The sequence below is a fragment of the Tachypleus tridentatus genome, chromosome 12 (genome assembly GCF_004210375.1).
Source record: "Tachypleus tridentatus isolate NWPU-2018 chromosome 12, ASM421037v1, whole genome shotgun sequence".
Taxonomy (NCBI): domain Eukaryota; kingdom Metazoa; phylum Arthropoda; class Merostomata; order Xiphosura; family Limulidae; genus Tachypleus; species Tachypleus tridentatus.
Genome location: NC_134836.1, coordinates 75,082,283 through 75,105,169, shown reverse-complemented (window position 1 = coordinate 75,105,169; position 22,887 = coordinate 75,082,283). Strand labels below are relative to the sequence as shown.

Sequence of the window (22,887 nt, the reverse complement as noted above, 5' to 3'; positions counted from 1 at the left end):
GAGGGTCGCGGGTTCATAATTCTTGTCACACCATACGTGCTCGCCCTTTCAGCTGCTGGTTTCTTTGGTTTTAATTTTGCGCAAAGCTAACAACAAGGGTTATCTGCACTAGCCATCCCTAATTTAGCAGTGTAAGACTAGAGGGAAGGCACCTAGTCATCACTACTCACCGCCAGCTCTTGGGCTGCTCTTTTACCATCGATCTCTTAATCCGAAGGTCGCAGGTTCGAATCCCCGTCACACGAAACATGATGGCCCTTTCAGCAGTAGGGGCGTTATAATGCGACGGTTAATCCAACTATTCGTTGGTAAAAGAATAGCCCAATAGTTGGCGGTAGGTGGTGATGGTTAGCTGCCTTTCCTCTAGTCTTACACTACTAAATTAGGGACGGCGAGCGCAGATAGCCCTTGTACAGCTTTGCGTGAAATTCAAAACAAACAAACAGTACTGCGCAAAAGTGTTAGAACAAAAAATATTTTGTCATTCTTTCCATTTTATTGGGCTCACTCTTCCATTCCATCACAAAATCTAAATTTCATCACTATGGTAATGTTTTACGCCCCCTCCCCCAAAAAACTTCAAGAATTGTCAGTAGAGCAAGAGTTCGCATAAAAGCTTTACGTTATGTTGGTTGGAATTTCAACAAATTGCTGTAGACTTGAAACGCTTCCCAAACACTGTCAAGTACACCTTAGATCGTGAGATCGAGACCGGTAAATTTTAAATTAAGAAAGGAAGTGATAGAAAACCTACACTCAATGATAGTGATGTTAAGATAAACAATTGTGTGCTATTTGACAGAAAAGTGTCCAAATCTGCAGTATGAAGAAGACTGAAAGAGAATAGAACATTTGGTCGCGTAGCAGTTTAAAAACCTTTGTTTCGATCTCCAAATATTATCAAGACTCTAAAATTTGTTTAAAAACTACAAAACTGGACTGTTGATGATTGGAAAAGGGTCTTATGGACGGATAAGTCCACGTTTAAAATATTTGGTTCAAAATGTAGGTTGTACGTCCGGAGGGAGAAAGGTGTAAGATACTTATCTCAATGCATAGCACCTATCATGAAGCATGGGGGAGGAGGTCTGATGGTTTGGGGTGCTTTTCTGCTGAGACGACAGAAGATATTTGCAAAATAAATCGAATAACGGACCAGTACAAATGCCATCGAATACTGATCCATCATGGAATACCAGTGGTTTGTGTATTATTGGTAAAGGATTCTACTACCAAGATGATAATGACCCTAAACACTAATCCAATCTATGTAAAAATTACTTTGCTGAGAAAGAAGCTGTTAGTGTAATTCAAGTTATACAACGTTCCTCCACAGAACTCCGTTCTCAACCCAGTTGAGCAGCTCTGGGATTTGATAGACCAAAAACATAACAAATAAAAAGCTACTTTCAAAAAAAAACTTTGTGAAAGTGTGAAATACTGTCTTTAGTTATTAAAGCAAAAAGGGAGCACACAAAATATTAACTGTTTATTGAACTCAAGCACTTCCACTGAGTTTCTGTTGTACTAAATGTGAATATCAATAAAATATTAATGTTTCGCTTGTGATTTACATTTCATTGTTATTTGAAAGTAGTCTAAAATCTGATTTTTGGCTTTGTCCTAACAGTTTTACACAGTACTGTATTACTGTATAACAATACTTCTAGATATTATTAGTTCTCTAATCACTTGTGCAGACGAATATATTATTTACAACTATTTAATCATTTCACATTGGTTACAGATCCCAAATCAGAGTTCCTGATTATCTTATGTCTTCAGACCTCTTGTCTTTGCAGTGTTGGATCGCTGGATTTGTTGGAATTTTGACTGGCATGTTACTAACGATGTAAGAAACGTGTACGCAATATATTTAAATGCTACAGACTATAATGATAAAACTTTAAAAAATCAAATACATTTTTTTCAAGAATAGGTTTAAGGCTGTTGGTTTAGGATAATATTATTCTCTAAGTTGTCCTAGTATTAGCTGTTAGGTTGTTTGAGTTTACTTACTGATTGTAAGCACTTTTTTATAACATACATCTTTGACACTAAGAAAAAAATCCGAATAAAAAAGCGACTACAGCATTTCTATTCTTGATGCTATAATTACAACAGTAGAGAGAGTTTAACCGTTATAATCTGTATGTTCCAGAATGACTACACCAGTAATCGAAATGTCGTACCTATTTTTTTCAATATTTTTTCCTTACTGTAAAACCTATAGCTTGTAAAAACAAAATTCATTGTCGAAGAAATGACAGTTAAGATATAAAAGAGAAAACTTAAAAACATCAAATTAAAGTTTAATCTTATAGTGGTGAAAGATTTGTTATCACACAATCATGCTTCGCCAATATTGACGTCAAACACTATCAGATTTATTTTAGATAATTCATATGAATAGTGTTTCGACCGAGTGTTTGTGTCTTGTAAGCCCGGTCTGTCTGATGAGCTTTTAAATGAACCGAAAAATATAAAATAGGTTTACAAAACAAGTTATAATTGAAATATCATTATATTATACTAGAAACTCGTGTGAGGTCTAAAGAAAAAGGCGTGATAAAAATTACTAGCTGTATTATTCTGATATAAGATCGTAAAAAGTGAAATTTACTTAACAATTGTTTATATATTTATTTACTCATCTTTTTCATTCTATTAAAAAAGTAAATTCCTTGGAATATGTATATGAAAGCACAGATGAAAAAATATTTCACGATTTTTTTTTATTCCGTCCAAAATGGAGTTATTTTCAAATATTTTCACTCGGGAAACTGAATTTTTAAAATAAAACTATGCCTAACCATTTCTAGGTTCGTCTTGTACCTCAAATACTGCTGCCTCATGCATTCTAAAAATAGAGTTGCATCCGATACTTCAAACTCTGTACAACCACATAATATCACTTCTCCATCTTCACTTGAAGGAAAGGAGAACCATCAAGCACAAAACACATTTTTGGGTAAAATTCGAAAGACCTTCCAAGACATTACCTTCAAAAAACCTCGAGTACGAAAACCTCCCCCTAGCAAACAGGAGGTCAGATTTTATTCTCTTATTTTTATTGTAGTTTAGTCCAAAACGTTATAAGTTTAAAATGTCATTTTTAAGCAATGTGTTTTCTTTAGGTTTAGGTCTTAAATGATATTGAATATTAATTGATGCTCTTTTCGTCATTATCTTGATATGAACTTTTGAAAAAAATATTAAATTTAGGCTTCTGATTTTAAAAGAAGAAAACAAAACACTCCTTTCTTGCTTTCTTGAACTTAATATAACTTTTAGAATTTTATATAAATGGAAAACAACTTATTACATTGTGTGACTTTTTTTAATAGGAATACTGAATTGTATAATTTAAACCAATGTTAACTTTGTATACCAGGACTGATGGTATGGGTAATAAAACTTACTAGTAAAGCAGAGAACAACGTTTCAACCTTCTTAGGTCAAAACGTTGTTTTTTGCTTTATAAGTGTTAATACCCATACCAGCCGTCCTGAGATACATTTTTACTTCAAGTGGGTTTCTTGTCATTACGGACAATGTTAACTTTGCTTTAATCAAAAACTAGCAGCTCAAATTATCATTGGCCGTTAGAACAGAATACTTAAAACAAGAACACGGAAAAGTCAAAAGCTATAGCTACTAACTTGTAACGATTGCGATTTTTTTCTACTTCTTGTGATTTGAAATACTTAGTCTGGGGCTATAACTCACTGCTGCACAGTAGCTATATATTTAACAAAAATAGACAAGTGAAAACATGGTTACTGTGTATATATTTTTACGTATGTGCCCATATTCTTGGTTTTCCGTACAATGAAATTATCATGGTAGTCTTAACATAATATGTGTTCCACTTTCCATGATTTTAGGAATAAAATAAAACAACGCTTTCGGCATAATGAAAAATAAAATATTTATTAAATATTTTAGGCGACTAATTTTCGCCATTAGGGTCAATGATGGTAACTGCATTACCAAAATTAATCGACTGAAATATCTGATAAAAATATAATCTTTTTATTATGCCAAAAAAGTCGTTTTGTTTTTACTCTTATACAATAGTACAATGTGCCTGAAATGAAACTACATATTCTATGAGTTCTATTGAATGAACTCATTCAATGAATGAATATTTTGATTGTCTTACTTTTACATTATTTTGTTTATCAGTTAGATAGAGCCATATCTGCAAGAATCCGACACATTCACAAGACTCCTTCACTTGAATGGGACTATCAGTCTAGCCAACCTCTTCTTACTACAGTAGACAATGATCCTAAGCACCACACATACCCAAGTGACATGCCATTAGAGGATGCTCCATCCCCTCCCCGTCCTTGAAGAAACTAAAAATAAAATATCTGATCTTTAATAAACATTTTAAATTGTATGTGTGAGGGTGTAAAATTAATATGTAAGATGTTATCAAATTAATTCGTGTAAAAAATATAGGACTGTTTTTTGAAACGATGAAACTGGCTTGTTATGGTTGTTCGTGGCTGTAAATAAAATCTTATTTCTATGATCATAATGTTAATTTTATCTTTTATATTTATCAATGAAGGGGATACATTTACACCTGTTATATATACGTAAATTCCTTCTGATAACTTTTAGTTCCCAAATATTTTGTTTTCTTTAATTCAACTAAAATCCTCAAGTAGTTAATAACAATTAACCATTTTAGGTTCATGTTTGGTAATAGTGAATAATCAAGAAGAAACTGTTACATTTAATAAAGGTGGAATTTATTCATAGTAACTTTAGTAGCATAAGTTTTCAAACCATTTTTAGCTAGGCCTAACATGACATACCACTCTTGCACGATTTTGTTTTTGTCTAGCAACTGCTCAGAAGAAGGAGTATTGTTTAAATCTTTATTAATAAATATTAAGGAAAAAGTATAATTTAATATTTAGCCATTTCACAATTATCAGATATGAGCCTTCCTGTACCACGTCTAAAAGATCCTATTACTATCCTAACGTCTTACATATCCTTAATATACGTAAGAAATTCTTACTATTAATATTTAAATTTTCAACTAACCCTTCTGCATGTAGTTTTATTCTCAATTTCCTAATTTCTCGTTTAATCAACTCTCTTGACCTTATTCAATTCTTTAAATCTACCCTTATAACAGTCATCTTAAACTTTTACCTTTATAATGCCTTCCTTTAATTCATTCTCCATACCCTTTCTGAACAAACCAGTTTACTTTTCCCTGCATTTACCATTTTCTTCTATCAAAACCATGTCTATGTTGAATATTTACAATGTTAATTTTAAAAGTTTCCACATTTGGCCAGTTGCGCAATTCATAACAAATTATTCTCGCACCAACTCTTCAAAACTTGTCTTGAAATTAGGAACCAAAATCTCATTACTGCTTCTCTCTATATGCAGGAAAACGTCGAAGCTAATTTAACAATGACCTTTTAATCCCACATATTCCCGATATCCATGATATTGACCATTTCTATATTATAAGTTAATAACACATCTAAAATAGCATCTTTCCTAGTAGGTTACCTGGCCAATTAAGAAAGAATAACATTCTGAAGAGTTTATAAAAATCTGTTTCACTGCTAATTTAACTTTAACATTTCCAAGTCCATATACCTGATCCCCTAGCGGCACAGCGGTAAGTCCAATAACTCGTATACTGGAATTACACTGATGGTGTATGTGTACGTCAAGTGGTGGAATGTAGGAATGGGTAATGCAGATTTCTCACCATCCCAAATGGTCCCTCGTATCTGATCTTTTTTCATCCTTACATCCCAATAATTTTAGAATATTTTTTATGACTAGTTTTGCAATTTTTATAAGCTGAAGTCTTGGCTTTCAGTGGGACTGTAACATCCAGGTGGAAGACACCATTTCACTAATTTTTTGAGATCTATTCTGTAGGGAGCCATGATATAATCTATAGACGATACTTCTTGAAACAAGATAAGTCATGACCAGGTTACTGCGTAGCGCAGAAGGAGAAAATAGTAAACTATCTATATGATAGTTTACTGATCAGAGATAGTGATTGGTACTTTGGGCCTTAACTAGCCTATCGTAGATCATTTGCTGTTCTAAGTACGAAAAGGCATATTCTATGGAGTAGTACGATCTGGTCAAAGACACGTTGTTGTTTATGACTTACAGCTGACGGAAAAGAAGAAAATCGACGTTTTTTCGGCCCCTTCACCAGATGTCAAGGTAGGTTAGCCAAGCTTTTGTAGTTGATTAGCGAAGAACTTTTCGTATCTATCCCTTTGTCTAGGTTTTACCGACATCTTGGCGTACACAGTACCATACGCAATGTACAGGCTGCTATGTTTACCTGAACCCATCTCTACATAGGTATCACTACTTCACTCTGTGATTTAATTCCCATAATTACGTCTAAGCAGTATTCCGTTTACAGTTAAGTTATTGTGGCTCTTGTAATTAACAACCAACTCCTCTGACCCGCTTTTCCCTACCTCATTAACTCCTATGCAATCTAAGTATCAGAGTGAAGGCAGAAGACGAAATTGCCATTTTCTACCGAAAAGCCTATTTCCAGACAGTTTATGGTCCTGGTGATGTAAGTAAATTAGCACAGTGACTCAATATAAAACAATTCAATCAGCTCAAAAATAACTAAAACGGTTTAAGCACTTTCGAATCGTGGTATTCTCTTAATCAAACAGACGATACTCTAAAAGCAACAGAGACTCTTTTTTTTTAATTTCTGCAGTGTAATATAAGGTTTCCATAAAGATATAGAGCCTAAAAGTTCAAAATGTAAACAAGGAAAGTTTCTTTACAATGAATTACATGACTTCTGACCTACTTTAAAAAACTCAATGAGAATTATTCTGTAAGAAATTAGTGACTATGTAATTCAGGCATCTATCTAAAGTGTAATCATCCCTCGTTGGTTCTAACTTTTCGTCAGACCAGTCCAATATTTCTTATTCTAAGCATACTGTGTCCATCTAATTCCTCTTTCCGCCACTACATTGTTCCTCCATCTTCTCTTTTGCCTTCTCTTAGATCTTTTCTGTATCCTAGGTGGCCATTCCATTTTTCTTAATGTCCGCCTATTATCGAAATAACTTACTACATACCCAACCCATTTCCATTTAGTTCTTAGGATGAGCATTACTGTACGTATTATATATGTTGTTTTTCTTATTCTGTCAAATCTCCACCTGTCTTGTAGTGTATATATATATATATAAAGTATTTTTCTCTCCATAGCTCTTTGCGTGGTTTCTATATTTTTCCTTGTATCTTTTGTTAGCGCACATGTTTGGCCATCATATGTTAAGGTTGGTTGTACACATTGGTCCATGATCTTTTTCTTCAAGGGCCTGGCATGGCCTAGCGCGTTAAGGCGTGCACTTCGTAATCTAAGGGTCGCGAGTTCGCGCCCGAGTCTCGCCAAAACATGCTCGCCGTCCCAGCCGTGGGGGCGTTATAATGTGCGGTCAATCCCACTTTTCCCTGGTAAAAGAGTAGCCCAAGAGTTGGCGGTGGGGGGTGATGACTAGCTGCATTCCCTCTAGCACAGATAGCCCTCGAGTAGCTTTGTGCGAAATTCCAAACAAACTTAAACTTTTTCTTCAAACTAATAGGATCATCTTGATCCTTCAGAAGTTCTTTACATATTCCAAAATGTTGCCATCTTGCTTTTATTCTTACCATAATTTCTTCCCTTGTTGTGTTTTCCATTTTAAGAGTTCGTCCTAAATATTTGTATTCTGACACTTCCTCTATTTATTCAATCCCAGTTTAAACGATAGTTAGACATATATGTAGATTCTTCCCTTAAGTATTTTTGATCCTGCTGTCTTACTACTGGCTTGATTTGAATTTCGCGCAAAGATGCACGAGGGCTATCTGCACTCGGCGTCCCTCATTTAGCAGTGTAAGACTAGAAGGAAGGCAGCTAGATATCACCACCCACCGCCAACTCTTGGGCTACTCTTTTACCAGCGAATATTGGGATTGACCGTCACATTATAAAGGGCAAACATGTTTGGTGTGACGGGGATTCGAACCTGTGACCTTCAGTTAACGAGTCAAGTGCCTTAACCACCTGGCTATGCCGGGCTCTTACTACTGGCATTCAAGCTGTTTAACAGGGCTTCCATCTCTTCCATTGAATTTATAAACATCATATGAGCACCTTAGATCTGTTAATGTCTCGCCAGCTATTTTTATATCTTCATTCTCTTACTTAGTTCTCTTTACCAAGATGTATTTCTGCTTCTGCGTCCCTATATATATATATACTCTCAACATTTCGATGTACGTTAGATTGACGCCTATTGTAGCTAAAGCATTTACTGCTGTGTTGTTTTCTGTTGAATCAAATGCTTTTTCATAATCTATAAATCCCACACATAAAGGTAAACTGTATTCATTAGATTTTTCTGTTATTAGTTGTATGTAAATAATCTGTTGTTGAGATTTTTTTTCTTAAAACCTGCTTCTTCTCTTGGATTGTGTTAATCTAAAATTATTTCCAGTATTTTTTTTTATAATACTCTTGTGAATAGTTTATATAAGTGAGGTAATGGGCTTATATAGCGATAATTCTTTATATCTTGATTTTTCTCTTTCTTTATAAAATGATGATCTTTGCTCCCTGTCATTTTTTGGAATGTTTTTAACTCCAATATTTTGTCAAACAATTTTGTCATCTGCCTTAATTATGTCATTTTCACCTGCTCGTAAAATCTCACTGGTAATCATATGGTTTCCTAGAGCTTTCCTACTCTTCATTTCAGTTAATGCATTTTATTCTTCCAAGACTGACATTTTGGGTACTTCTGTTTTATCTGCTTTATTGTTTTCAAAAATAATTTCTGTTCTTGCTTTGCCTTTAATAGTTGATGTATATAAATCTTAATAAAATTCTGCACATACCTCAACTACTTTTGTTTTTCCACTTGTGGTGATTTCTTCTTTGTATTTTATTGAGTATATTTTCCTGTTTACGGTTCCTCTGTTAATACTCCTGGGTTCACTACCACCTTTTAAGAAAAATATTTTATTTCCTTCATTTTCTTGCTCTATTTCTTCTTTTCTTCCGTACTATCTTTGTTAACTCAACGTATTCAACTTTCTTTTCTTGATGACGAGAAACCCACTTGAAACTCTCTTTTTCTTAACCTGAAGATGACCTAGGAATGTCGAAACGTTGTTCTCTCCTTATCAACAAAAATGTTAATACCAATACCAGCCGTTCCTCTCTATTCATCTTAATTTCTTTTCTCCTACCACCTATTTTCTTTATAATCTAATAATCCTCATCTTTGTTTAAAGTTTGTTTTGAAAACCTTTTCATTTGTTTCTCTCTTTCTTCACTTCAATTAATATCTCATTTGATTGTTCACAAAAGTTATCTAGAACTTGATTTCTTCCAACACTCTGGATCAGTTTCTTAGATTTAACTCAAATATATTTTATTTTATTTTAAATGGTTAATATTAATCTTGAGAGCTTTCTAATTTCATATAGTTTTAAGTCTCGCCTCTCGTCTTCATAATTTTTCATACTTTCTTTATAGTTCACCAGTATGAAGTAAATTTGTTGTTTTGTGTTTCCATCTGGGCTTTCCAATTTCTCATATCTCCTATTGGAATTTCATATTACTAACTGTTCTTTTCCTGCAAACTCAGTAAGTTTTTTTTCTCTATTGTTGGCCCGGCATGGCCAGATGGTTGAGGCGCGGGTTCGAATCCCTATCGCATCAAACATGCTCGCCCTTTCGGCCACGAGTACGTTATAATGTGACGGTCAATCCCACTATTCGTTGGTAAAAAAAGGTAGACCAAGAGTTGGCGGTGGGTGGTGATGACTAGTTTCCTTCCTTTTAATCTTACACAGCTAAATTAGGGACAGCTAGCACAGCTAGCCCTTGTGTAGCTTTGCGCGAAATTCAAAACAAACCAAACAAACCTCTATTGTTTCTTTGACCTACGTAATATAATATTTTCCTATAATTTGAAACGGTTCATTGTCTCCTTTAATTCATATTTGGACACTTAAATCACGCGTTTACTTTTTGTGTTTTGCTTTTTCTTAGTTCGTTTACAACATCATCGTAGACCTAGACTTGGATTATTATTGTAATTGCTTCCATTTCTCCGAGAGTTATATCTACGGTTTGTTTTTTGTTGTTGTTTTTAATTTCGCACAAAGCTACTCGAGGGCTATCTGTGCTAGTCGTCCCTAATTTAGCAGTGTAAAACTAGAGGGAAGGCAGCTAGTCATCACCACCCACCACCAACTCTTGGGCTACTCTTTTTACCAACGAATAGTGGGATTCACCGTCACATTATAACGCCCCCACGGCTGAAAGGTCGAACATGTTTGGCGCGACCGGGATGCGAACCCACGACCCTCAGATTACGAGTCGCACGCCTTTTCACGCTTGGCCATGCCGGGCCCATTATATCTATGGATATGACTCTCTTCGATTGTGTATGAAAGTTTCTAAGATTGTTTTTCACGTTTAGATGAACGATAAAGGTTACACCTTTCGCTTGTGAATCTTGTTCTGTTTTCTCTTTCTCATATATCCATACTATTTTCGTTTCTACTGGGCCTTTTCCAATTCTTTTAGTTTCACTTACACCCAAGATGTCCCATTATTTAATCTCTTTCAGCAGTCTTTCTAAGTCCTCGTCTTAATTTAATTTTTTTTTTACATTTCATGTACAAACATCTATGGTAGACTTGTAAGTTTCTTTGTTGGTCTATGATCTTCCCATTGGATTTAGAACAGAGGCGTCGTGAAGCTGAACCAGCTCTTTTCCATGTGAATGATGATTCATCTGGCCTTGAGCACTATGGTCTCTTTTACTTTCCATGTTCTAATGAGATTTTGGCCCTTCACTAACGCTCTGGCCGGGCATCTTATTTGTGTGCAATTTTATAGTGACACCATCAGTTACTGCCAACCATTGATAAAAACGATTCTTCTGCCTGCCAGTATGCCAACTCTGACCGTTATAAACTGAACTTATCAAAACGTTCCGAGATAGCATCATGCTCCCACTAACTTCATCGTTTCCCTAGTATGGGGCTGTAACCGCGTACTGACAGCCGAAGTCTGTTAAGTCCAGTAATCGCGATTTAGACAGGATCTCTAGTTCATTGAGCAGCACTAAGTGCTACCTGCTACCCCACTTAAAAAAATTTTCAAAATATTTCGTTTTTCCTTATTATGCACAATTTCCGCATAACAAAAGAAAAAAGAACACAATAAGTTTATTCTATTCTGGCCATCTTTGTTTTTTCTTGGAAGTAATACCTATTCTGCTCTTGGAGGTATATATCTCTAAAGCTGCACTTTTGTACCTTAAAATTGACAACAGTGTCCTGCACTGGAAGATCAGACACACCAAGGCTAGAACCATCCCTCGTACATTTAAATAGAAATAATCACACGTGGGTTGTACTTATTGCTCTGAGTAAGTAGAAATTTACCAATCAAAGTAACGCAAATATCTCGACAAGTTTCAAGTCGCAAAATCCCCAGACTAATATTTTGCTGTTGCATTTTTATGCTCCCTGAATTTGAATCAGAAAACCCCTTTCTCCACAATGTGATTTCACGGAGAAATCGAATTCCAAAGTCGAAAATTCCACGCTTTTTTCCCTCCAACATCAAATATCAAGGTATTTTAATTTGGAGGTCAAAATCACAATTTTACCACGTTTGACAAGCCATTATAAGAATATTAACTATTTGTTTTGTTCACAAGTTATTATCGATTCTCTGACCGATTGTTTCAGTTTTACTGTTTTTTACCCGGTTATTTAAGGTAAAAGAGTATTTTGAAAGTATCTTATTTGACACATCAAATATTTTTTATAAATGCTTTTGAAGATACCTATGAACAATCTAATTTGATGTATGTCAGATTCGAACACTCAACTTTAAAACATTCAAGAGGGAAATAACGAACTATTCAAAAGCGTTTTAGTTTTGGGTCTGGTTTGAAAATCATTACAAGTTTTGTATCTGATCCTATGGTCTAATTTCTTCATGAGAATTACAGTATAACGATTCCGAAAAATTAAATATCGTAATAAGTTATTTAGGCTCCATTTTATACAAATGTTTTACTGACTTATCAGAAAATTTTAAAAACATTCAAATGTAAAATAAATATTTATTATAATATACATTGCAGCACATTTTACAGCGATAAATTAAAGAAAGGTGAATGTTTAAATAAACTTAATACAAATGATTTACCAGGTGGCATTAGAAATGTGAAACGAAAACCATAATGGCATCTACTAATGAAAGAAAAAAGGTTGAGGTAATTGAAGTGGTTTCAGTCTATTTTGTTCGGTGAAAAGTGCATTCTTCATTTAAAACGTTATCCTTTTATTTTTACAGAAACTTTGTTATATATAGACATTTTAGTTCTTACTGACATATCTGGGTATTAAGTATAGTTCAGTCTAGAGAAGCTTCTGTGTGATTGACAAGATTTTACTGTTACTACCAGTTAAATCCTAGTGTGATTGTAACACTAGCCCTCTATTCCAGTACTAATATTACTATTAGTAGTAGAGCAGATTGCCCGGAAATGTGAAAATAAGCTTGAAAGTATAAGGACATTAAGTTGGGGCATGGAATTTGGAGAAACGTTACTTTAGAAGAAGTATAAAAGTATTGGACTTAGTCTTAAAGTGATTGCTTTTGAGTCATTCCACATCAAATCATTCAGGGGGCTGCAGGTGACCCCCACAGAATGCCTTGAAAAAAATTCACATGTGCTCATCTACCCATACAATGAAAAATTGCCAAAGATTGGATCAATATCTCTAATAGTTTCTGATTTACAGCCCTGTAAAATGTAATTAATTTTTTTTATTTTTGGCAAATTCATTTTCGGGCAACTTTGGCTGCTTTTGAAAACCCAAAATCGTAGAAAACGTTTATTTAATAAGTGATAGCTCTAAGACTTAATATGATACAAAGCTGAATTTTTATTTCTAATTTCCTATAACATATTAGTTGACAAATCAGCAATTATTGTAATTAAAAGTCTGTTAGATCTCCTGTAAAAAAATTTAGCTGCATGCAACTTTTTATGATTTAGCTAAAAATAGCCCTACTTCAGGCCATAGTTTGATCATGTCACCAGTTATTCAGCCTTTTCAGATTTTTACCATATATTCTTACATCTCTGAATATGATCTACAAAAAAATCAGGATAGTGTTCAACCTGCTTTGTGAGTTATAATTTTTTAAAGTATCCTCGACCATATGTTTTTTTATTTAAAAAAAATTCAGTTCAGGTGTGTTACTGTGTGCAAATATATCCACAAGATTCCTGATTGACAAGAAAGAACTGAATGCCCTGAATGTGGTCCTTTGCCCAATAGTACATATCAGAGACACTTAAAATTTGATAATTTATTATTTTTCACAACCTTGATTTATTTTAAGATTATGTTTAGAGATGTGAAAATTATTAAAGGCTTATTAGAATATTTCAATGGGATTCATAAACTATTTCAAAATTGTATGGATATATTTGCACACAGTAACACACCTGAACTGAATTTTTTTTTAAATAAAAAATATGGTCAAGGATACTTTAAAAAATTATAACTCACAAAGCAGGTTGAACACTATCCTGATTTTTTTGTAGATCATATTCAGAGATGTAAGAATATATGGTAAAAACCTAAAAAGGCTGAATAACTGGTGACATGGTCAAACTATGGCCTGAAGTAGGGCTATTTTTAGCTAAATCATAAAAAGTTGCATGCAGCTAAATTTTTTTACAGGAGATCTAACAGACTGTTAATTACAACAATTGCTGATTTGTCAACTAATATGTTATAGGAAATTAGAAATAAAAATTCAGCTTTGTATCATATTAAGTCTTAGAGCTATGGCTTATCAAATAAACAAATGTTTTCTACGATTTTGGGTTTTCAAAAGCAGCCAAAGTTGCCCAAAAATGAATTTGCCAAAAAAAAAAAAAAAATTACATTTTACAGGGCTGTAAATCAGAAACTATTAGAGACATTAATCCAATCTTTGGCAAATTTTCATTATATGGGTAGATGAGCACATGTGAATTTTGTCAAGGCATTCTGAGGGGGTCACCTGGAAAATTTTCCAAAATCTGGATGATTTGACATGGAATGACCCTTATGAAAAGAAAAGCTTGAAACTGAATATTTGATATTGGTGAATCACTATGTTGTATCTCTTTGAAAGCTACTAATGTTAATAGGATAGGCTACTGTATATACATTTTTGTTTCCTATATGTTTTATCTTCTAAACACAAATAGTAACTTGCGTTTTCTGAGCCATTATTTCTTTTAATCTTTAATAGATTAAGTTACTTAGTATGTTATGTTGTTTTGCCATAAGGTTTGTGACACTGTTCTTTTCCTTGATGAACTTTAAGATCACTGAGGGCCTAGTATGATCAGGTGGTTAGGGCTTTAGACATGCAACCTGAATGTCATGGGTTTGTATTCCTGTCACATGAAACATGCTCTCCCTTTTCAGCTGTGGAGGTGTTATAATGTGATGGTTAATCCTACTATTAATTGGTAAAAGATTAGTCTAAGAGTTGGCAGTAGGTGGCAATAACTAGATGCCTTCCCTCTAATTTTTCACTGCTAAATTAGAGATATTCCTTGTGTAGCTTTGTGCAAAATTAAAAAAAACAAAAAAAAACTGAAAGATGTCAAAAGTTTAGGTTTATTTACAAGGTAATGGTAAATTGAATAATGTTTTTTTCTGACTTAGTCAGAGTCATGACTGTGCACTAGATTACAAAAATTTTCAGTCAGCATTAATAGTTCTTGCTTGGTTTTAAAAAGTCTGTGGCTGCTGGTTTTGTTTTTTGAATTAGTTTTTCTATTATAACTTGCTTCTCTTTTATATCATTTGCTTTTAGTGATGATGGTTTCCATTTTTAAAATATATTTCTCAATTTTAGTGTTTTTGCTGAAATTTATCTGATTTTGTTGTGGTACTGAGTATGTTGAAACGTTTTCACACACAAGCTTTATATACCTGTGTTTCAGCAACTGAAACTTTTATTTATTTCTTAAAGTTTGTTTTCACTAACATTGTGTTTTATTCCCAAAGGATCTTAGAGTGATATAATTTCAATTAGTAATTATTCTCATCTAGAATGTACTATAATAAATTTACCTGCTACCATATTTCACTGATGTTTGTTTGTTCTTTGTACGAGTACTCTGCAAGTTATTAAGTTCTGTATTTCTGTGTCTCATCAGGAATTTACAAGCAAACCACTGGATGAGTTGTTTCTAGATGTTGTGAACAAGCAAGGAAATAGTATAAAGGTGTCAGCTTTGGTAAGTATAAGTTCCTTCTTCAAGTAAAATTCTTATCTTTGGTTTAGTATAGTACAAAAATTCCTATTTCTCCAGAGTATTGGTATAGAGATAATTGTGAAAAATATATACCAAAGAAAATCATACCTCAAAATGTCTCCACACTCCATTACATGAAACTGTTGATTAATAGATTACTACCATTCCAGTTCTCAGTAGACCTAGGCTAATGTATAACATGTTTTCAACAAATGAGAACCAACTCACAGTTTGAGTGTTATAAAAATGTTTACACACCAGATCTTTTCAGTATGATTGTTATTAAATGGGCCATTATACACAGACATGCTTCAAAGCTATATTTGAACCAGTCAGCTGTGAAGTAATGTAGTAATTATATGCAGTACCTGTATTAACCAATCAGAAGTTATGGTTCAGTGGATATTTCCTTTCATTCAGACTAATATAAAAGTATATTTTTGAATTTTTGTTAGAACAGAAACTAAGTAATTTTTATCTCTTGAAATTCAACATCATTTGAAATCTAGTGTAAAAACAAATCACCTTCACTCTCTTCTCCAGATCAGATAGAATTAAAAAGGAATATATGCAGTCCTTCCATTGCAGGACTTCTTTTTGTATAATATAAAACAATAATTTAAAAAAATTATTGTATCCAAATATTGTTTGAGTATTTTAAATATTAGCATTGTCCTTGTTTATATATATGCTTGGATGTGACAAATATATATTTCATAGTACCACTTTGTATCATGGTATCATATTTCTGATCATCATCATATATCATTTTGAAAGTAAACACTGTATGTGTAATTAGTAATATTACATCTAATGGTTTTAAGCTTTGAAAGAGACTGTTGAAGAATGTATGCTATCATATTTAGCCTAACAGTAATATTTGTTTTGAGAAACACTGCTATTATGCTGAACATATTACTGATAGTATTATTAAAAAAAGATTTATAAGTGAAGTTGCACTAACAATACCAAAGCTTTTCAACTAACCAGGTGTTCGTGGCCTCTAAGTGTCCTTTATTTCTTATCCTGTTTTTATCCATACAATATGTTTTTATCAAATTTAAGTATAGTCGATGTGAGAGAATTTGTATTTATGTAGGATATGTATGTGACTTTAAGTTTATTGAGTACACACGTTTTTCTTTATTGTTAGGTATTAATAACTATTGATCAAAAGTAAACTAAATTTGTTGAACAAAGCTAAGATTAATCTATAATATGATAAACAAAGGTAAAAAATAAAATTTTAATTGGAATGCCTTTGTACTGTTAACAAAGTTTTCTGTGTTTTTAAAGAAAAGTATAAATGAAGGTAATGTAAAGAAATATTTACTTTTATGTATATTGTATAAAGTAAACTATTTTAAATTAATTTTGTTTAATATATTTACTTTGTTAGAGTAATAAAAAATTCCTATCTATATTTTTCTTTTTATATCTAGCATAAAGGTTTTGCAGAACCAATAAATTTTATCCTATACAAACCTCCTCCTACAATCAAATCCAACAAGAAGCTAGATGGCCATGAAATGAATGATTGGGAAAAGGCTGATATTGAAGAGTGGCTAGACAGAATGGTAATGATAGAAGATGACCTTCATCATCTTTTAAAAATGCCACATCATAGGTACGAAATATAATCCTCAATGTTTTGTTAATAAAGTTAGATTTTAATTAAAATGCAATATAACCCAGGAGAGAAAAAATTAAACTGGGATTCACTGGTGTAATTAAGTTCTGTCTAGATAACTGAACTACTAAATGTACAAAGGACTTGCATACATCCATGCTTGTTTTAATAATATTCACATTTAACAATCAAGAAGAATCTCAGTTTCAGTGTTTGTTGTTGTTTTGTACAAAAATAGAGGTGATCTTGAAGCATAATTTATTTTTGTCAGAGCACTGGAGTGCACGAGAATGCATTTAATTGTTTTATCAGTTATTCATTGAACTAGGTAAATAAGTTTTTGATAGTTGGAAAAATGTCTTTTTTGCAGCTTACAATTTGTTATTTAATTTATGAACATTTTTTGCACGTTCAGTAGAAACTTAAAGGATATTTTATTTTTGAGAAGTTTGTTTCCTCCTCCCTTTTCTATTTCATATTGCTTGTGTGATCTGCATCCTTTAATTGTTTCTGTATTCTTTTACTTTCTCTTTTTTTGTATTACTGCTGTAGTTCCTTTTCAATTGAAATTTTGATTTAATTGTCAAGATACCATCTTCACTTCCTCAGGGACTATTGTTCTCTTTTGGTTCATATTTGTGAATAATTATTTTTAACAAACTTTGGTTCGTCATTGATGAGACACTTGGTAAGTCCTGTTATTGAATTGACTACTTGGTATTGATGAGACACTTGGTAAGTCCTGTTATTGAATTGCTTGTGTCTTTATCTATTTTGGTTCATCATTGATGAGACACTTGGTAAGTCCTGTTATTGAATTGCTTGTGTCTTTATCTATTTTGGTTCATCATTGATGAGACACTTGTTGAGTCCTGTTATTGAATTGCTTGTTTTTGTTTATTATTTCACACAAAGATATGTGAGGAATATATATGAAAAAAATCTTATAGTATTGTTTAATGCTGTCATGTTGTTGCTTTTGTTTGGAATTAAGCAAAGCTATGCAATGGGCTGTCTGTGCTCTGCTCACCATGAGTATTGAAACCTGTTTTCTCATGGTGTGAGGCTACAGACATTCCACTGGGGGACTGATTGTTTTCTTACTTTGATTTATCACTGATAAGGCATTTGCTGAGTCTTGTGATTGAATGGCTTTAATTTATCTTTTCTTTTGTCTGAATCACTGTGGTTATCTCTGTGTTTTTTCTTTCTTCCTCATTGGTACAGTGTTTAGTCTGATAAAGAAAGATTCACTTTTTGGTTTTGTATTTATGTCTTTGTATTAGTACATTAGCAGTTTACACCTTTCAGTTTTCATTTTGACCTTAACCACTGCACTACTACTGTACCATTAAAATTCAAGAATGCTGCATTTATGATTTGGTGTCTTACAGCATTCCTTCTAGTTTTCACAGATTTTTTCTTTAACTCCTTATTGTAAACATAGTTAATGTTTTATCCTCTGTATCTTTTGTATTAAGTGTAATGACCTCTCTATAGGGGGCACAGGGTAAGAAACTTGGGTTATTGTAACTTAGGTTACATGTACAGTTTTGATCTTTTACCTAAGAATGCACATTGATTTATTGAAAATGGTTCAGAGGATGGCTAATGTATTATTCTGGAGATGGAAAGATTGTTTTATGGGATATGTTAAGATTTCTTAGATGATTTTCTCTTGAAAAAAAGAGATGACACTTTTGAAGTTTACAAAAGTTTCTAAAAGTATGGATAGACAGGATAAAAAAAACCTTTGCTTACTGTCTACTGGAAATAATAAGATAAGTTTACACAAGTTTAATATTTTAAAATGACAGTTAAGATACTAGTGTGTACAAGAGTTTAATAAAAGAGTGAATGGTTTCCTATGGCATGAACAGTATGTACAAGAAAGCTTCAAAGGAACTAGTCCTTTGTTGTGTGTATGTTATATGAGAGGGAATACCTTAACCACTCTTTGATTTCATCATTTTATATCCAACTTCAATGAAAAACTGATCCTTTCTTTTGTTTCATCTGAACTTTGAGCTGGGAAAAGCAAATGGTGTTGATGCCCTGATGAAATTCTTGTAGTTATGTTATATCTTAGTGAGGTATTAAGATCAAGCTACTACTTAAGACAAAATAATAATTAATCTTTTGTAAGAACTAGTCACAAAAATTATTTTATAAACTTGCTTAAATTTTCTTTTTATTCTTGTCAATCCTGGTTATTGTGTTTAACTTCATAGTTAAGCTTGTATTAAAAAATATGTTGTTCTTACAGATTAAAATGGTTAGGTACTTAAAATTAAGGGGACAAAGGACAAATGCTGATAGTAAAAATAAAACCATTCACATGGAGAATATGGAAATAAAAATAAAATGCTAGGATATTTTATCAAGTGAATTCAGTATATTTTTTTGTTATATCAGTCTTTGTTTCATTTTAATAATGTTATATTGTTTTATTTCTATTTTTCCCAAATCAAATTGCATGGTGACTAAAATTGATTGTATGTTTGATTTTACAGTAAATATTGTGATGAGCAAGAGTTTTGTTTGTTTCTCACTTGATTTTGTTTATAAAATCTAAATTATATTAAAGTTTAGTGTTATTTTATGACAGCTAATAATTCACTTTTTTCAGACATCCCTAATGGTATGTATGTTTGAAGAATTTCAGTTTTAATTGATGAAAACTGCTACTTTCTATTTATAAAAACAGAATATGCTTAATATTTAGCAGCAGATTATACTTAACTTTTAATATTTGGCAACAGATAATGAAATGTGTTTGATATCTCACTGTAGGTTTTGGTCTCAAGTAGTGTTTGATGAGACTCTGAAAAACTGTCTTGGATCCTACTTATCTTATGCTCCAAGGTAAAATCAGTGTTAGTCAAGTTTCTTTATACAAAACTGATATAATGTCTTTGTTAAGACATAATGACAATTCATTTTTTGGTAGATTAGATATGACCAGATTTATTAATCTTTCACTGTTGAGTTGATGATATCAGACCACTGAAGGGACAAAAGTGTTGTCCACAATATTACTCCAGGCCAGTGACACAGAAATGAAAGTATTGTCTGGTACAGGGTTCCTTACAAGTTACAAAGAAACTGATGTCCACTGAGAGAATCCACGCTGATACAGTTCATTGCAGAATCAATGCTTGTCTTACCAGATTAATTAAAGTTATCTTTAAAGTAGTAAATTTCTTATGTGATATTTATATAAATATAATGGTACTGTCTGTTATATGTGCATGTAACTACTGCAACTGTAGATGGATCTTTACCAAAATTGGTGTGGAGGTTTATTAGGTCTACATGGGGGAGTACATTGAAATTCTTAATTGTGTGTTTTGTGGTTTTGTGGATACTTTTACATTTTGTGCTGTAACCCCACCTCCTGTAAATTGGCTTTCATCAAATTTGGTATGAAAGTTCATTGGGTGCATGGGGAAATACATACAAATTTTCAATTTTGCATTTTGTGATTTTTATTTGGGCATTTTTGTTTACCATTATTTTGCCCTCTGTTGTTAGATCTTCACCAAATTTGGCATGAGGATTTGTTAGGTTTGTGCAGAAATACACGTAAATTTGCAGTCTCAAATTTTGTATCTTGCAGTTTTTGTGGACATTTTTGTGTCTTTTTATAATTACGTATAAGGGAATCAACCTTTCATGTCGTATGATAACATTTCATTAATCGTGAATTCAAGTAACTTCCATCCAGGAAATGGATACTTCTAGCTAGTATAAGAATAAATGTTTAGTTCTTTGATTTTTTATTATTTGAACCAGTTGAATATCAAAATGTACAAGTATTTGAATATCTTAACACTTTATATAATATTATTTTATTAAATGATACCATTTTATGTAGATATAGTCGTTTTAACTTGAAGTAGAAATACGTTAGTTATGAGGGTTTTATATATCACTTTACAATAAAATGAAGTGATTTATATCAAACATTATATGAAGAACAGAGTAAAACTAATAAAAATTGTTTTTAATATTTTTAACTTTTAAAATTATCAACATGGTATTTCAGACATACTGAATGATACTCATATTCTGCCTATGGATCCAGAATGGTCACTGGGTCTTATACAAGGGATGCATGTTCTTCAAATATTAAATTGCATGTAATACACTTTTAAACCTAGTGTCAAATTGCTCTGACCAGTTAAAAAAGGATATTGTTTGGGTCACAATCAACAGTTAATTTTAATGAAGAAAAAAAGTTGGTCAAATTTGAAGAGGAATCTATAAAAGTTATTTAAAGTCAAAGTTGTAAAGATAAACTAGGCAAAATAAAATAAAGTTGATATCAGAGAAACACTTGTCAGTGTACTCTGCTATAACTGCACTGCTGGCCAAAATCTTAAGGCCAATGAACATAAAGAACAAATATGCATTTTGCATTGTTAGACCCAACCGCTTATTTGAGTAGAGCTTTGAAAGATGAAAATAAGAAAAGAGAAAATAAACATAAAACTGTTTTAGTATTTAATAGGGAAAATGTGAACACTATGAAAGTAGCCTAAATACTAGTTGGTCAAAAATTAAAGACCATACTGAAATGAAATGTTAATCGGTAAACATGTAATGAAATTTAGTCATTTGTGTTCAAGCATTAGTGTTATCAACATCTCCCACTGCCATCTCCTGTGTTACATTGAGTAAAAACATGGCAAAGGTGACAGTTTGAACGTGGCAGAATTGTCGAGCTACAAAAGCAAGATCTCTCTCAATGTGCCATTGCTGGTGATATTCGGCATAGTAAAACTGCTGTTGAAAATTTTTTAAAATACCCTGAGGGATACGGAACGAGAATTTCAAGTTGTCGGCCCAAGAAAATTTCGCCAGCATTGAACAGGAGGATTCGATCGGTTGTCCGGCAAGACACCAGCCGATAGTTGATCCAGATTAAGACCCTTACAGATGCAGAATACAGCTCAAGAACAATAAGATGGCATCTACGAGAGAAAGGCTTTAAAAACCATAACCATCTTCAAAGGCCACGCCTCCTTCCACACCACAAAACAGCTCGGGTTAAATTTTGCTGAGAAGCACCAAACATGGGATGAAGAAAAGTGGACAAAATGATGAGACAAAATGTAACTTGGATGGTCCAGATGGCTTCCAACGTTACTGGCACAATAAAGTTATCCCACTGGAGACATTTTCTACACGACACAGTGGAGGAGGTTCCATCATGATCTGAGGTGCTTTCTCCTTCCATGGAACAATGGAGCTTCAGGTTATACAGGGGCATCAAACAGCAGCTGGCTACACTGGTATGTTGGAGAGAGCATCATTATTAACTGAAGGCCTTCGCTTGTGTGGAAATGACTGGATCTTTCAGCATGACAACGCTGCAATCCACAATTCCCACAGGACAAAGGACTTTTTCATGGCAAATAACATGATTCTTTTATATCATCCAGTGTGTTCACCCAAACTGAACCTCATTGAAAATGTTTGGGGGTGGATGGCAAGGGAAGTCTGTCGAAATGGACATCAATTCCAAACAGTGTATGATCTTTGTGAAGCCATCTTCACCACTTGGAATAGCATTCCAGCCAGCCTTCTGCAAACACTTATATTGACCATGCCAAAGTAAATGTTTGCAGTTATTCGCAATGACGGCCGTGCAACTCACTACCGAGACCTCTTGTTGGGCATTTCCTACCCTGTTTAGGACTTCTTTTTGGTATGTTCTTAAACTTTTGACCAGCTAGTATTTAGGCTAATTACAGTGTTCACATTTTCCCTATCAAATGCTACAAAAGTTTTTTATTTTTATTTTCCCATTTCTTATTTTCATCTTTCAAAGCTCTATTCAAATAGGTG

The 22,887-nt window shown here is 33.0% G+C and overlaps 2 protein-coding genes across 2 annotated transcripts in view; both read left to right on the top strand.

Moving 5' to 3' along the window:
• Window positions 1-2,853: 2,853 nt before the first annotated feature.
• LOC143235665 (uncharacterized) lies at window positions 2,854-4,549 on the top strand. Its single transcript, XM_076473888.1, has 2 exons — window positions 2,854-3,048; window positions 4,189-4,549. The coding sequence occupies exons 1-2, from the start codon at window positions 2,854-2,856 to the stop codon at window positions 4,357-4,359; spliced, it is 366 nt and encodes a 121-aa protein (XP_076330003.1). The 3' UTR covers window positions 4,360-4,549.
• A 7,702-nt stretch (window positions 4,550-12,251) lies between these two features.
• Window positions 12,252-22,887, top strand: part of LOC143233646 (activating signal cointegrator 1 complex subunit 2) — a 38,599-nt gene continuing 27,963 nt past the window's right edge. The window contains exons 1-4 of the mRNA XM_076470103.1: window positions 12,252-12,344; window positions 15,306-15,386; window positions 16,847-17,031; window positions 19,828-19,899. Coding sequence (XP_076326218.1) covers window positions 12,312-12,344; window positions 15,306-15,386; window positions 16,847-17,031; window positions 19,828-19,899 — 371 coding nt within the window. The 5' untranslated portion in view covers window positions 12,252-12,311. The remainder of the gene's footprint in view (window positions 12,345-15,305; window positions 15,387-16,846; window positions 17,032-19,827; window positions 19,900-22,887) is intronic.

What these genes read in the sequence shown, in the direction of transcription:
- LOC143235665 (XM_076473888.1), top strand. Translation starts at nt 2,854, where the DNA reads ATGCATTCTAAAAATAGAGTTGCATCCGATACTTCAAACTCTGTACAA. An exon ending in CTCCCCCTAGCAAACAGGAG is followed by an intron (nt 3,049 to 4,188) that starts GTCAGATTTTAT and finishes TTTGTTTATCAG; the next exon opens with TTAGATAGAGCCATATCTGC.